This window comes from Chiloscyllium plagiosum, unplaced genomic scaffold, assembly GCF_037043375.1.
Source record: "Chiloscyllium plagiosum isolate Xiang-an unplaced genomic scaffold, Cpla_swu_hap1 HiC_scaffold_44, whole genome shotgun sequence".
Classification (NCBI taxonomy): domain Eukaryota; kingdom Metazoa; phylum Chordata; class Chondrichthyes; order Orectolobiformes; family Hemiscylliidae; genus Chiloscyllium; species Chiloscyllium plagiosum.
In genome coordinates this window covers 192,681-208,023 of record NW_028270182.1, presented here as the reverse complement: position 1 = coordinate 208,023, position 15,343 = coordinate 192,681, and the positions used below count along the sequence as shown (strand labels likewise).

Sequence of the window (15,343 nt, the reverse complement as noted above, 5' to 3'; positions counted from 1 at the left end):
GCTCGGGGCGAAGTCAGTGAATGATAGTTCAAGCAGCAGCAGCAGCAGTTTCTGAAGCTAAGATGGAGCCTCTGTCTCTGTAGGGAGCGAGCAAAGGTGTCCCTCACCTTCCAGACTGAGCCACGTCTGTACCATGAGTTTCCACACTCAGTGCAATGAGGACAGCGACTGCGAGGGCTGGCAAACCTGCTGCAATACCACCTGTGGGAATAGATGTGTCTTCAAGTTCCTGTCCAGACGTAAGGCACCACTTCTGTTAAGCTCTGTGTACCATCCCACTGGCTACAGGTATCGAGCCAGGAGGGTTTGTTGGTGGGACAGTATGGTGTGAGCTGCACCCTGTATCTAACCCCATGCTGTCCCTGTCCCTGGGAGTGTTTGATCGGGGGGATGGTGTAGCGAGACCTTTACTCTGTATCTAACCGCATGCTGTCCCTGGGTGTGTTTGAGCAGGGGGATGGTGTAGAGGGAGCTTTACTCTGTATCTAACCCCATGCTGTCCCTGTCCCTGGGAGTGTTTGATCAGGGGGATGGTGTACAGAGACCTTTACTCTGTATCTAACCGCATGCTGTCCCTGGGTGTGTTTGAGCAGGGGGATGGTGTAGAGGGAGCTTTACTCTGTATCTAACCCCATGCTGTCCCAGTGCCTGGGAGTGTTTGATCGGGGGGATGGTGTAGAGGGAGCTTTACTCTGTATCTAACCCCATGCTGTCCCTGTCCCTGGGAGTGTTTGATCGGGGGGATGGTGTAGAGAGACCTTTACTCTGTATCTAACCCCATGCTGTCCCAGTGCCTGGGAGTGTTTGATCGGGGGGATGGTGTAGAGAGACCTTTACTCTGTATCTAACCCCATGCTGTCCCTGTCCCTGGGAGTGTTGATCATGGGGATGTTGTAGAGGCAGCTTTACTCTGTATCTAACCCCATGCTGTCCTTGTCCCTGGGAGTGTTTGATGGGGGAATGGTGTAGAGAGTCCTTTCCTCTGTATCTAACCCCATGCTGTACCTGTCCCTGGGAATGTTTGATCAGGGGAATGGTGTAGAGAGACCTTTACTCTGTATCTAACCCCATGCTGTCCCTGTCCCTGGGAGTGTTTGATCGGGGAGATGGTGTAGGGAGACCTTTACTCTGTATCTAACCCCATGCTGTCCCTGTCCTGTGGGAGTGTTTGATCGGGGAGATGGTGTAGAGAGACCTTTACTCTGTATCTAACCCAATGCTGTCCCTGTCCCTGGGAGTGTTTGATCGGGGAGATGGTGTAGAGAGACCTTTACTCTGTATCTAACCCCATGCTGTCCCTGTCCCTGGGAGTGTTTGATCGGGGGGATGGTGTACAGGGAGCTGTATCTAACCCCATGCTGTCCCTGTCCCTAGGAGTGTTTGATCGGGGGGATGGTGTAGAGAGACGTTTACTCTGTATCTAACCCCATGCTGTCCCTGTTCCTGGGAGTGTTTGATCGGGGGGATGGTGTAGGGAGACCTTTACTCTGTATCTAACCACATACTGTCCCAGTCCCTGGGAATGTTTGATCGGGGGGATGGTGTAGAGAGACCTTTACTCTGCATCTAACCCCATGCTGTCCCTGTCACTGGGAGTGTTTGATCGGGTGGATGGTGTCGGGAGACCTTTACACTGTATCTAACCCCATGCTGTCCCTGTCCCTGGGAGTGTTAGATCAGGGGGATGGTGTAGAGAGACCTTTACTCTGTATCTAACCCCATGCTGTCCCTGTCCCTGGGAGTGTTTGATCGGGGGGATGGTGTAGAGAGACCTTTACTCTGTATCTAACCCCATGCTGTCCCTGTCCCTGGGAGTGTTTGATCGGGGAGATGGTGTAGGGAGACCTTTACTCTGTATCTAACCCCATGCTGTCCCTGTCCCTGGGAGTGTTTGATCTGGTGGATGGTGTAGGGAGACCTTTACTCTGTATCTCACCCCATGCTGTCCCTGTCCCTGGGACGGTTTGATCGGGGAGATAGTGTAGAGGGAGCTTTACTCTGTATCTCACCCCATGCTGTCCCTGTCCCTGGGAGTGTTTGATCGGGGGAAGTTGCAGAGGGACCTTTACTCTGTATCTAACCCCATGCTGTCCCTGTCCATGGGAGTGTTTGATCGGGGGGACGGTGTTGGGAGACCATTACTCTGTATCGAACCCCATGCTGTCCCTGTCCGTGGGAGTGTTTGATCGGGGGGATGGTGTAGAGAGACCTTTACTCTGTATCTAACCCCATGCTGTCCCTGTCCCTGGGAGTGTTTGATCAGGGGGATGGTGTAGAGAGACCTTTACTCTGTATCTAACCACATGCTGTCCCTGTTCCTGGGAGTGTTTGATCGGGGGGAATGGTGTAGAGTGACCTTTACTCTGTATCTAACCCCATGCTGTCCCTGTCCGTGGGAGTGTTTGATTGGGGGACGGTGTTGGGAGACCTTTACTCTGTATCTAACCCCATGCTGTCCCTGTCTCTGGGAGTGTTTGATCAGGGGTATGGTGTAGAGGGACCTTTACTCTGTATCGAACCACATGCTGTCCCTGTCCGTGGGAGTGTTTGATCGGGGGGATGGTGTAGAGAGACCTTTATTCTGTATCTAACCCCATGCTCTCCCTGTTCCTGGGAGTGTTTGATCGGGGGGATGTTATAGAGAGACCTTTACTCTGTATCTAACCCCATGCTGTCCCTGTCCCTGGGAGTGTTTGATCGGGGGGATGGTGTAGAGAGACCTTTACTCTGTATCTAATCCCATGCTGTCCCTGTCCTGGGAGTGTTTGATCGGGGGGATGGTGTAGAGAGACCTTTATTCTGTATCTAACCCCATGCTCTCCCTGTTCCTGGGAGTGTTTGATCGGGGGGATGGTATAGAGAGACCTTTACTCTGTATCTAACCCCATGCTGTCCCTGTCCCTGGGAGTGTTTGATCGGGGGGATGGTGTAGAGAGACCTTTACTCTGTATCTAACCCCATGCTGTCCCTGTCCCTGGGAGTGTTTGATCGGGGAGATGGTGTAGGGAGACCTTTACTCTGTATCTAACCCCATGCTGTCCCTGTCCTGTGGGAGTGTTTGATCGGGGAGATGGTGTAGAGAGACCTTTACTCTGTATCTAACCCAATGCTGTCCCTGTCCCTGGGAGTGTTTGATCGGGGAGATGGTGTAGGGAGACCTTTACTCTGTATCTAACCCCATGCTGTCCCTGTCCCTGGGAGTGTTTGATCGGGGAGATGGTGTAGAGAGACCTTTACTCTGTATCTAACCCAATGCTGTCCGTGTCCTGTGGATGTATTTGATCGGGGAGATGGTGGAGGGAGACCTTTACTCTGTATCTAACCCATGCTGTCCCTGTCCCTGGGAGTGTTTGATCGGGGGGATGGTGTAGAGAGACCTTTACTCTGTATCTAACCCCATGCTGTCCCGGTCCCTGGGAGTGTTTGGTCGGGGGGATGGTGTTGAGAGACCTTTAATCTGTATCTCACCCCATGCTGTCCCTGTCCTGTGGGAGTGTTTGATCGGGAGGATGGTGTAGAGAGACCTTTACTCTGTATCTGACCCCATGCTATCCCTGTCCTGTGGGAGTGTTTGATCGGGGGGATGGTGTCGAGAGACATTTACTCTGTATCTAACCCCATGCTGTCCCTGTCCCTGGGAGTGTTTGATCGTGGGGGTTGGTGTAGAGAGACCTTGACTCTGTATCTAACCCCATGCTGTCCCTGTCCCTTGGAGTGTTTGAGCGGGGGGATGGTGTAGAGAGACCTTTACTCTGGATCTAACCCCATGCTCTCCCTGTCCCTGGGAGTGATTGATCGGGGGGTTGGTGTCGAGAGACCTTTAATCTGTATCTAACCCCATGCTGTCCCTGTCCCTGGGAGTGTTTGATCGGGGGGTTGGTGTAGTGAGACCTTTTCCTGAAGAAGGGCATGTGCCCGAAACGTCGAATCTTCTGTTCCCTAGATGCTGCCTGACCTGCTGTGCTGTTCCAGCAATAAAGTTTCAGTAGTGAGACCTTTACTCTGTATCTAACCCCATGCTGTCCCTGTCCCTGGGAGTGTTTGATCGGGGGGAAGGTGTAGAGAGACCTTTACTCTGTATCTAACCCCATGCTGTCCCTGTCCCTGGGAGTGTTTGATCGGGGGGATGGTGTAGAGAGACCTTTACTCTGCATCTAACCCCATGCTGTTCCTGTCCTGTGGGAGTGTTTGATTGAGGGGGAATGTTGTAGAGGAAGCTTTACTCTGTATCTAACCCCATGCTGTCCCTGTCCCTGGGAGTGTTTGATTGAGGGGGAATGTTGTAGAGGAAGCTTTACTCTGTATCTAACCCCATGCTGTCCCTGTCCTGTGGGAGCGTTTGAACGGGGAGATAGTGTAGGATACCTTTACTCTATATCTAACCCAATGCTGTCCCTGTCCCTGGGACTGTTTGATCGGGGGGATGGTGTAGAGAGACCTTTACTCTATATCTAACCCCATGCTGTCCCTGTCCCTGGGAGTGTTTGATCTGGTGGATGGTGTAGGGAGACCTTTACTCTGTATCTCACCCCATGCTGTCCCTGTCCCTGGGACGGTTTGATCGGGGAGATAGTGTAGAGGGAGCTTTACTCTGTATCTCACCCCATGCTGTCCCTGTCCCTGGGAGTGTTTGATCGGGGGAAGTTGCAGAGGGACCTTTACTCTGTACCTAACCCCATGCTGTCCCTGTCCATGGGAGTGTTTGATCGGGGGGACGGTGTTGGGAGACCTTTACTCTGTATCGAACCCCATGCTGTCCCTGTCCGTGGGAGTGTTTGATCGGGGGGATGGTGTAGAGAGACCTTTACTCTGTATCTAACCCCATGCTGTCCCTGTCCCTGGGAGTGTTTGATCAGGGGGATGGTGTAGAGAGACCTTTACTCTGTATCTAACCACATGCTGTCCCTGTTCCTGGGAGTGTTTGATCGGGGGGAATGGTGTAGAGAGACCTTTACTCTGTATCTAACCCCATGCTGTCCCTGTCCGTGGGACGTTTGATTGGGGGACGGTGTTGGGAGACCTTTACTCTGTATCTAACCCCATGCTGTCCCTGTCTCTGGGAGTGTTTGATCAGGGGTATGGTGTAGAGGGACCTTTACTCTGTATCTAACCACATGCTGTCCCTGTCCGTGGGAGTGTTTGATCGGGGGGATGGTGGAGAGAGACCTTTACTCTGTATCTAATCCCATGCTGTCCCTGTCCCTGGGAGTGTTTGATCGGGGGGATGGTGTAGAGAGACCTTTACTCTGTATCTAACCCCATGCTGTCCCTGTCCCTGGGAGTGTTTGATTGGGGGACGGTGTTGGGAGACCTTTACTCTGTATCTAACCCCATGCTGTCCCTGTCTCTGGGAGTGTTTGATCAGGGGTATGGTGTAGAGGGTCCTTTACTCTGTATCTAACCACATGCTGTCCCTGTCCTGTGGGAGTGTTTGATCGGGGAATGGTGTAGTGAGTCCTTTACTCTGTATCGAACCCCATGTTGTCCCTGTCCGTGGGAGTGTTTGATCGGGGGGATGGTGTAGAGAGACCTTTATTCCGTATCTAACCCCATGCTGTCCCTGTTCCTGGGAGTGTTTGATCGGGGGGATGGGATAGAGAGACCTTTACTCTGTATCTAACCCCATGCTGTCCCTGTCCCTGGGAGTGTTTGATCAGGGGTATGGTGTAGAGGGACCTTTACTCTGTATCTAACCCCATGCTGTCCCTGTCTCTGGGAGTGTTTGATCAGGGGTATGGTGTAGAGGGACCTTTACTCTGTATCTAACCACATGCTATCCCTGTCCGTGGGAGTGTTTGATCGGGGGGATGGTGGAGAGAGATCTTTACTCTGTATCTAATCCCATGCTGTCCCTGTCCCTGGGAGTGTTTGATCGGGGGGATGGTCTTGAAGGAGCTTTACTCTGCACCTAACCCCATGCTGTCCCTGTCCCTGGGAGTGTTTGATCAGGGAGTTTGGTGTAGGGAGACCTTTACTCTGTATCTAACCCCATGCTGTCCCTGTCCATGGGAGTGTTTGATCGGGGGGATGGTGAAGAGAGACCTTTACTCTGTATCTAACCCCCCTGGGAGTGTTTGATCGGGGGATGGTGTAGAGAGACCTTTACTCTGTATCTAACCCCATGCTGTCCCTGTCCATGGGAGTGTTTGATCGGGGGGATGGTGAAGAGAGACCTTTACTCTGTATCTAACCCCCCTGGGAGTGTTTGATCGGGGGGATGGTGTAGAGAGACCTTTACTCTGTATCTAAACCCATGCTGTCCCTGTCCATGGGAGTGTTTGATCGGGGGGTTGGTGTAGAGAGACCTTTACCCTGTATCTAACCCCATGCTGTCCCTGTCCCTGGGAGTGTTTGATCGGGGGGAAGGTGTAGAGAGACCTTTACTCTGTATCTAACCCCATGCTGTCCCTGTCCCTGGGAGTGTTTGATCGGGGAGATGGTGTAGAGAGACCTTTACTCTGTATCTAACCCAATGCTGTCCGTGTCCTGTGGATGTATTTGATCGGGGAGATGGTGGAGGGAGACCTTTACTCTGTATCTAACCCATGCTGTCCCTGTCCCTGGGAGTGTTTGATCGGGGGGATGGTGTAGAGAGACCTTTACTCTGTATCTCACCCCATGCTGTCCCGGTCCCTGGGAGTGTTTGGTCGGGGGGATGGTGTTGAGAGACCTTTAATCTGTATCTCACCCCATGCTGTCCCTGTCCTGTGGGAGTGTTTGATCGGGAGGATGGTGTAGAGAGACCTTTACTCTGTATCTGACCCCATGCTATCCCTGTCCTGTGGGAGTGTTTGATCGGGGGGATGGTGTAGAGAGACATTTACTCTGTATCTAACCCCATGCTGTCCCTGTCCCTGGGAGTGTTTGATCGTGGGGGTTGGTGTAGAGAGACCTTGACTCTGTGTCTGACCCCATGCTGTCCCTGTCCCTTGGAGTGTTTGAGCGGGGGGATGGTGTAGAGAGACCTTTACTCTGGATCTAACCCCATGCTCTCCCTGTCCCTGGGAGTGATTGATCGGGGGGTTGGTGTCGAGAGACCTTTAATCTGTATCTAACCCCATGCTGTCCCTGTCCCTGGGAGTGTTTGATCGGGGGGTTGGTGTAGTGAGACCTTTTCCTGAAGAAGGGCATGTGCCCGAAACGTCGAATCTTCTGTTCCCTAGATGCTGCCTGACCTGCTGTGCTGTTCCAGCAATAAAGTTTCAGTAGTGAGACCTTTTCTCTGTATCTAACCCCATGCTGTCCCTGTCCCTGGGAGTGTTTGATCGGGGGGAAGGTGTAGAGAGACCTTTACTCTGTATCTAACCCCATGCTGTCCCTGTCCCTGGGAGTGTTTGATCGGGGGGATGGTGTAGAGAGACCTTTACTCTGCATCTAACCCCATGCTGTTCCTGTCCTGTGGGAGTGTTTGATTGAGGGGGAATGTTGTAGAGGAAGCTTTACTCTGTATCTAACCCCATGCTGTCCCTGTCCCTGGGAGTGTTTGATTGAGGGGGTATGTTGTAGAGGAAGCTTTACTCTGTATCTAACCCCATGCTGTCCCTGTCCTGTGGGAGCGTTTGAACGGGGAGATAGTGTAGGATACCTTTACTCTATATCTAACCCAATGCTGTCCCTGTCCCTGGGACTGTTTGATCGGGGGGATGGTGTAGAGAGACCTTTACTCTATATCTAACCCCATGCTGTCCCTGTCCCTGGGAGTGTTTGATCTGGTGGATGGTGTAGGGAGACCTTTACTCTGTATCTCACCCCATGCTGTCCCTGTCCCTGGGACGGTTTGATCGGGGAGATAGTGTAGAGGGAGCTTTACTCTGTATCTCACCCCATGCTGTCCCTGTCCCTGGGAGTGTTTGATCGGGGGAAGTTGCAGAGGGACCTTTACTCTGTATCTAACCCCATGCTGTCCCTGTCCATGGGAGTGTTTGATCGGGGGGACGGTGTTGGGAGACCATTACTCTGTATCGAACCCCATGCTGTCCCTGTCCGTGGGAGTGTTTGATCGGGGGGATGGTGTAGAGAGACCTTTACTCTGTATCTAACCCCATGCTGTCCCTGTCCCTGGGAGTGTTTGATCAGGGGGATGGTGTAGAGAGACCTTTACTCTGTATCTAACCACATGCTGTCCCTGTTCCTGGGAGTGTTTGATCGGGGGGAATGGTGTAGAGTGACCTTTACTCTGTATCTAACCCCATGCTGTCCCTGTCCGTGGGAGTGTTTGATTGGGGGACGGTGTTGGGAGACCTTTACTCTGTATCTAACCCCATGCTGTCCCTGTCTCTGGGAGTGTTTGATCAGGGGTATGGTGTAGAGGGACCTTTACTCTGTATCGAACCACATGCTGTCCCTGTCCGTGGGAGTGTTTGATCGGGGGGATGGTGTAGAGAGACCTTTATTCTGTATCTAACCCCATGCTCTCCCTGTTCCTGGGAGTGTTTGATCGGGGGGATGTTATAGAGAGACCTTTACTCTGTATCTAACCCCATGCTGTCCCTGTCCCTGGGAGTGTTTGATCGGGGGGATGGTGTAGAGAGACCTTTACTCTGTATCTAATCCCATGCTGTCCCTGTCCTGGGAGTGTTTGATCGGGGGGATGGTGTAGAGAGACCTTTATTCTGTATCTAACCCCATGCTCTCCCTGTTCCTGGGAGTGTTTGATCGGGGGGATGGTATAGAGAGACCTTTACTCTGTATCTAACCCCATGCTGTCCCTGTCCCTGGGAGTGTTTGATCGGGGGGATGGTGTAGAGAGACCTTTACTCTGTATCTAACCCCATGCTGTCCCTGTCCCTGGGAGTGTTTGATCGGGGAGATGGTGTAGGGAGACCTTTACTCTGTATCTAACCCCATGCTGTCCCTGTCCTGTGGGAGTGTTTGATCGGGGAGATGGTGTAGAGAGACCTTTACTCTGTATCTAACCCAATGCTGTCCCTGTCCCTGGGAGTGTTTGATCGGGGAGATGGTGTAGGGAGACCTTTACTCTGTATCTAACCCCATGCTGTCCCTGTCCCTGGGAGTGTTTGATCGGGGAGATGGTGTAGAGAGACCTTTACTCTGTATCTAACCCAATGCTGTCCGTGTCCTGTGGATGTATTTGATCGGGGAGATGGTGGAGGGAGACCTTTACTCTGTATCTAACCCATGCTGTCCCTGTCCCTGGGAGTGTTTGATCGGGGGGATGGTGTAGAGAGACCTTTACTCTGTATCTAACCCCATGCTGTCCCGGTCCCTGGGAGTGTTTGGTCGGGGGGATGGTGTTGAGAGACCTTTAATCTGTATCTCACCCCATGCTGTCCCTGTCCTGTGGGAGTGTTTGATCGGGAGGATGGTGTAGAGAGACCTTTACTCTGTATCTGACCCCATGCTATCCCTGTCCTGTGGGAGTGTTTGATCGGGGGGATGGTGTCGAGAGACATTTACTCTGTATCTAACCCCATGCTGTCCCTGTCCCTGGGAGTGTTTGATCGTGGGGGTTGGTGTAGAGAGACCTTGACTCTGTATCTAACCCCATGCTGTCCCTGTCCCTTGGAGTGTTTGAGCGGGGGGATGGTGTAGAGAGACCTTTACTCTGGATCTAACCCCATGCTCTCCCTGTCCCTGGGAGTGATTGATCGGGGGGTTGGTGTCGAGAGACCTTTAATCTGTATCTAACCCCATGCTGTCCCTGTCCCTGGGAGTGTTTGATCGGGGGGTTGGTGTAGTGAGACCTTTTCCTGAAGAAGGGCATGTGCCCGAAACGTCGAATCTTCTGTTCCCTAGATGCTGCCTGACCTGCTGTGCTGTTCCAGCAATAAAGTTTCAGTAGTGAGACCTTTACTCTGTATCTAACCCCATGCTGTCCCTGTCCCTGGGAGTGTTTGATCGGGGGGAAGGTGTAGAGAGACCTTTACTCTGTATCTAACCCCATGCTGTCCCTGTCCCTGGGAGTGTTTGATCGGGGGGATGGTGTAGAGAGACCTTTACTCTGCATCTAACCCCATGCTGTTCCTGTCCTGTGGGAGTGTTTGATTGAGGGGGAATGTTGTAGAGGAAGCTTTACTCTGTATCTAACCCCATGCTGTCCCTGTCCCTGGGAGTGTTTGATTGAGGGGGAATGTTGTAGAGGAAGCTTTACTCTGTATCTAACCCCATGCTGTCCCTGTCCTGTGGGAGCGTTTGAACGGGGAGATAGTGTAGGATACCTTTACTCTATATCTAACCCAATGCTGTCCCTGTCCCTGGGACTGTTTGATCGGGGGGATGGTGTAGAGAGACCTTTACTCTATATCTAACCCCATGCTGTCCCTGTCCCTGGGAGTGTTTGATCTGGTGGATGGTGTAGGGAGACCTTTACTCTGTATCTCACCCCATGCTGTCCCTGTCCCTGGGACGGTTTGATCGGGGAGATAGTGTAGAGGGAGCTTTACTCTGTATCTCACCCCATGCTGTCCCTGTCCCTGGGAGTGTTTGATCGGGGGAAGTTGCAGAGGGACCTTTACTCTGTACCTAACCCCATGCTGTCCCTGTCCATGGGAGTGTTTGATCGGGGGGACGGTGTTGGGAGACCTTTACTCTGTATCGAACCCCATGCTGTCCCTGTCCGTGGGAGTGTTTGATCGGGGGGATGGTGTAGAGAGACCTTTACTCTGTATCTAACCCCATGCTGTCCCTGTCCCTGGGAGTGTTTGATCAGGGGGATGGTGTAGAGAGACCTTTACTCTGTATCTAACCACATGCTGTCCCTGTTCCTGGGAGTGTTTGATCGGGGGGAATGGTGTAGAGAGACCTTTACTCTGTATCTAACCCCATGCTGTCCCTGTCCGTGGGACGTTTGATTGGGGGACGGTGTTGGGAGACCTTTACTCTGTATCTAACCCCATGCTGTCCCTGTCTCTGGGAGTGTTTGATCAGGGGTATGGTGTAGAGGGACCTTTACTCTGTATCTAACCACATGCTGTCCCTGTCCGTGGGAGTGTTTGATCGGGGGGATGGTGGAGAGAGACCTTTACTCTGTATCTAATCCCATGCTGTCCCTGTCCCTGGGAGTGTTTGATCGGGGGGATGGTGTAGAGAGACCTTTACTCTGTATCTAACCCCATGCTGTCCCTGTCCCTGGGAGTGTTTGATTGGGGGACGGTGTTGGGAGACCTTTACTCTGTATCTAACCCCATGCTGTCCCTGTCCCTGGGAGTGTTTGATCAGGGGTATGGTGTAGAGGGTCCTTTACTCTGTATCTAACCACATGCTGTCCCTGTCCTGTGGGAGTGTTTGATCGGGGAATGGTGTAGTGAGTCCTTTACTCTGTATCGAACCCCATGTTGTCCCTGTCCGTGGGAGTGTTTGATCGGGGGGATGGTGTAGAGAGACCTTTATTCCGTATCTAACCCCATGCTGTCCCTGTTCCTGGGAGTGTTTGATCGGGGGGATGGGATAGAGAGACCTTTACTCTGTATCTAACCCCATGCTGTCCCTGTCCCTGGGAGTGTTTGATCAGGGGTATGGTGTAGAGGGACCTTTACTCTGTATCTAACCCCATGCTGTCCCTGTCTCTGGGAGTGTTTGATCAGGGGTATGGTGTAGAGGGACCTTTACTCTGTATCTAACCACATGCTATCCCTGTTCGTGGGAGTGTTTGATCGGGGGGATGGTGGAGAGAGATCTTTACTCTGTATCTAATCCCATGCTGTCCCTGTCCCTGGGAGTGTTTGATCGGGGGGATGGTCTTGAAGGAGCTTTACTCTGCACCTAACCCCATGCTGTCCCTGTCCCTGGGAGTGTTTGATCAGGGAGTTTGGTGTAGGGAGACCTTTACTCTGTATCTAACCCCATGCTGTCCCTGTCCATGGGAGTGTTTGATCGGGGGGATGGTGAAGAGAGACCTTTACTCTGTATCTAACCCCCCTGGGAGTGTTTGATCGGGGGATGGTGTAGAGAGACCTTTACTCTGTATCTAACCCCATGCTGTCCCTGTCCATGGGAGTGTTTGATCGGGGGGATGGTGAAGAGAGACCTTTACTCTGTATCTAACCCCCCTGGGAGTGTTTGATCGGGGGGATGGTGTAGAGAGACCTTTACTCTGTATCTAAACCCATGCTGTCCCTGTCCATGGGAGTGTTTGATCGGGGGGTTGGTGTAGAGAGACCTTTACCCTGTATCTAACCCCATGCTGTCCCTGTCCCTGGGAGTGTTTGATCGGGGGGAAGGTGTAGAGAGACCTTTACTCTGTATCTAACCCCATGCTGTCCCTGTCCCTGGGAGTGTTTGATCGGGGAGATGGTGTAGAGAGACCTTTACTCTGTATCTAACCCAATGCTGTCCGTGTCCTGTGGATGTATTTGATCGGGGAGATGGTGGAGGGAGACCTTTACTCTGTATCTAACCCATGCTGTCCCTGTCCCTGGGAGTGTTTGATCGGGGGGATGGTGTAGAGAGACCTTTACTCTGTATCTCACCCCATGCTGTCCCGGTCCCTGGGAGTGTTTGGTCGGGGGGATGGTGTTGAGAGACCTTTAATCTGTATCTCACCCCATGCTGTCCCTGTCCTGTGGGAGTGTTTGATCGGGAGGATGGTGTAGAGAGACCTTTACTCTGTATCTGACCCCATGCTATCCCTGTCCTGTGGGAGTGTTTGATCGGGGGGATGGTGTAGAGAGACATTTACTCTGTATCTAACCCCATGCTGTCCCTGTCCCTGGGAGTGTTTGATCGTGGGGGTTGGTGTAGAGAGACCTTGACTCTGTGTCTGACCCCATGCTGTCCCTGTCCCTTGGAGTGTTTGAGCGGGGGGATGGTGTAGAGAGACCTTTACTCTGGATCTAACCCCATGCTCTCCCTGTCCCTGGGAGTGATTGATCGGGGGGTTGGTGTCGAGAGACCTTTAATCTGTATCTAACCCCATGCTGTCCCTGTCCCTGGGAGTGTTTGATCGGGGGGTTGGTGTAGTGAGACCTTTTCCTGAAGAAGGGCATGTGCCCGAAACGTCGAATCTTCTGTTCCCTAGATGCTGCCTGACCTGCTGTGCTGTTCCAGCAATAAAGTTTCAGTAGTGAGACCTTTTCTCTGTATCTAACCCCATGCTGTCCCTGTCCCTGGGAGTGTTTGATCGGGGGGAAGGTGTAGAGAGACCTTTACTCTGTATCTAACCCCATGCTGTCCCTGTCCCTGGGAGTGTTTGATCGGGGGGATGGTGTAGAGAGACCTTTACTCTGCATCTAACCCCATGCTGTTCCTGTCCTGTGGGAGTGTTTGATTGAGGGGGAATGTTGTAGAGGAAGCTTTACTCTGTATCTAACCCCATGCTGTCCCTGTCCCTGGGAGTGTTTGATTGAGGGGGTATGTTGTAGAGGAAGCTTTACTCTGTATCTAACCCCATGCTGTCCATGTCGTGTGGGAGCGTTTGAACGGGGAGATAGTGTAGGATACCTTTACTCTATATCTAACCCAATGCTGTCCCTGTCCCTGGGACTGTTTGATCGGGGGGATGGTGTAGAGAGACCTTTACTCTATATCTAACCCCATGCTGTCCCTGTCCCTGGGAGTGTTTGATCTGGTGGATGGTGTAGGGAGACCTTTACTCTGTATCTAACCCCATGCTGTCCCTGTCCCTGGGACGGTTTGATCGGGGAGATAGTGTAGAGGGAGCTTTACTCTGTATCTCACCCCATGCTGTCCCTGTCCCTGGGAGTGTTTGATCGGGGGAAGTTGCAGAGGGACCTTTACTCTGTATCTAACCCCATGCTGTCCCTGTCCATGGGAGTGTTTGATCGGGGGGACGGTGTTGGGAGACCATTACTCTGTATCGAACCCCATGCTGTCCCTGTCCGTGGGAGTGTTTGATCGGGGGGATGGTGTAGAGAGACCTTTACTCTGTATCTAACCCCATGCTGTCCCTGTCCCTGGGAGTGTTTGATCAGGGGGATGGTGTAGAGAGACCTTTACTCTGTATCTAACCACATGCTGTCCCTGTTCCTGGGAGTGTTTGATCGGGGGGAATGGTGTAGAGTGACCTTTACTCTGTATCTAACCCCATGCTGTCCCTGTCCGTGGGAGTGTTTGATTGGGGGACGGTGTTGGGAGACCTTTACTCTGTATCTAACCCCATGCTGTCCCTGTCTCTGGGAGTGTTTGATCAGGGGTATGGTGTAGAGGGACCTTTACTCTGTATCGAACCACATGCTGTCCCTGTCCGTGGGAGTGTTTGATCGGGGGGATGGTGTAGAGAGACCTTTATTCTGTATCTAACCCCATGCTCTCCCTGTTCCTGGGAGTGTTTGATCGGGGGGATGTTATAGAGAGACCTTTACTCTGTATCTAACCCCATGCTGTCCCTGTCCCTGGGAGTGTTTGATCGGGGGGATGGTGTAGAGAGACCTTTACTCTGTATCTAATCCCATGCTGTCCCTGTCCTGGGAGTGTTTGATCGGGGGGATGGTGTAGAGAGACCTTTATTCTGTATCTAACCCCATGCTCTCCCTGTTCCTGGGAGTGTTTGATCGGGGGGATGGTATAGAGAGACCTTTACTCTGTATCTAACCCCATGCTGTCCCTGTCCCTGGGAGTGTTTGATCGGGGGGATGGTGTAGAGAGACCTTTACTCTGTATCTAACCCCATGCTGTCCCTGTCCCTGGGAGTGTTTGATCGGGGAGATGGTGTAGGGAGACCTTTACTCTGTATCTAACCCCATGCTGTCCCTGTCCTGTGGGAGTGTTTGATCGGGGAGATGGTGTAGAGAGACCTTTACTCTGTATCTAACCCAATGCTGTTCCTGTCCCTGGGAGTGTTTGATCGGGGAGATGGTGTAGGGAGACCTTTACTCTGTATCTAACCCCATGCTGTCCCTGTCCCTGGGAGTGTTTGATCGGGGAGATGGTGTAGAGAGACCTTTACTCTGTATCTAACCCAATGCTGTCCGTGTCCTGTGGATGTATTTGATCGGGGAGATGGTGGAGGGAGACCTTTACTCTGTATCTAACCCATGCTGTCCCTGTCCCTGGGAGTGTTTGATCGGGGGGATGGTGTAGAGAGACCTTTACTCTGTATCTAACCCCATGCTGTCCCGGTCCCTGGGAGTGTTTGGTCGGGGGGATGGTGTTGAGAGACCTTTAATCTGTATCTCACCCCATGCTGTCCCTGTCCTGTGGGAGTGTTTGATCGGGAGGATGGTGTAGAGAGACCTTTACTCTGTATCTGACCCCATGCTATCCCTGTCCTGTGGGAGTGTTTGATCGGGGGGATGGTGTCGAGAGACATTTACTCTGTATCTAACCCCATGCTGTCCCTGTCCCTGGGAGTGTTTGATCGTGGGGGTTGGTGTAGAGAGACCTTGACTCTGTATCTAACCCCATGCTGTCCCTGTCCCTTGGAGTG

At 52.4% G+C, this 15,343-nt stretch overlaps 1 protein-coding gene across 1 annotated transcript in view; it reads left to right on the top strand.

Moving 5' to 3' along the window:
- LOC148136850 (uncharacterized) overlaps positions 1 to 15,343 on the top strand; it is a gene marked incomplete at its 3' end in the record, with an annotated part of 264,129 nt that overhangs the window by 65,264 nt on the left and 183,522 nt on the right. Inside the window, exon 27 of the mRNA XM_087982832.1 lies at positions 84 to 239. Coding sequence (XP_087838958.1) covers positions 84 to 239 — 156 coding nt within the window. The remainder of the gene's footprint in view (positions 1 to 83; positions 240 to 15,343) is intronic.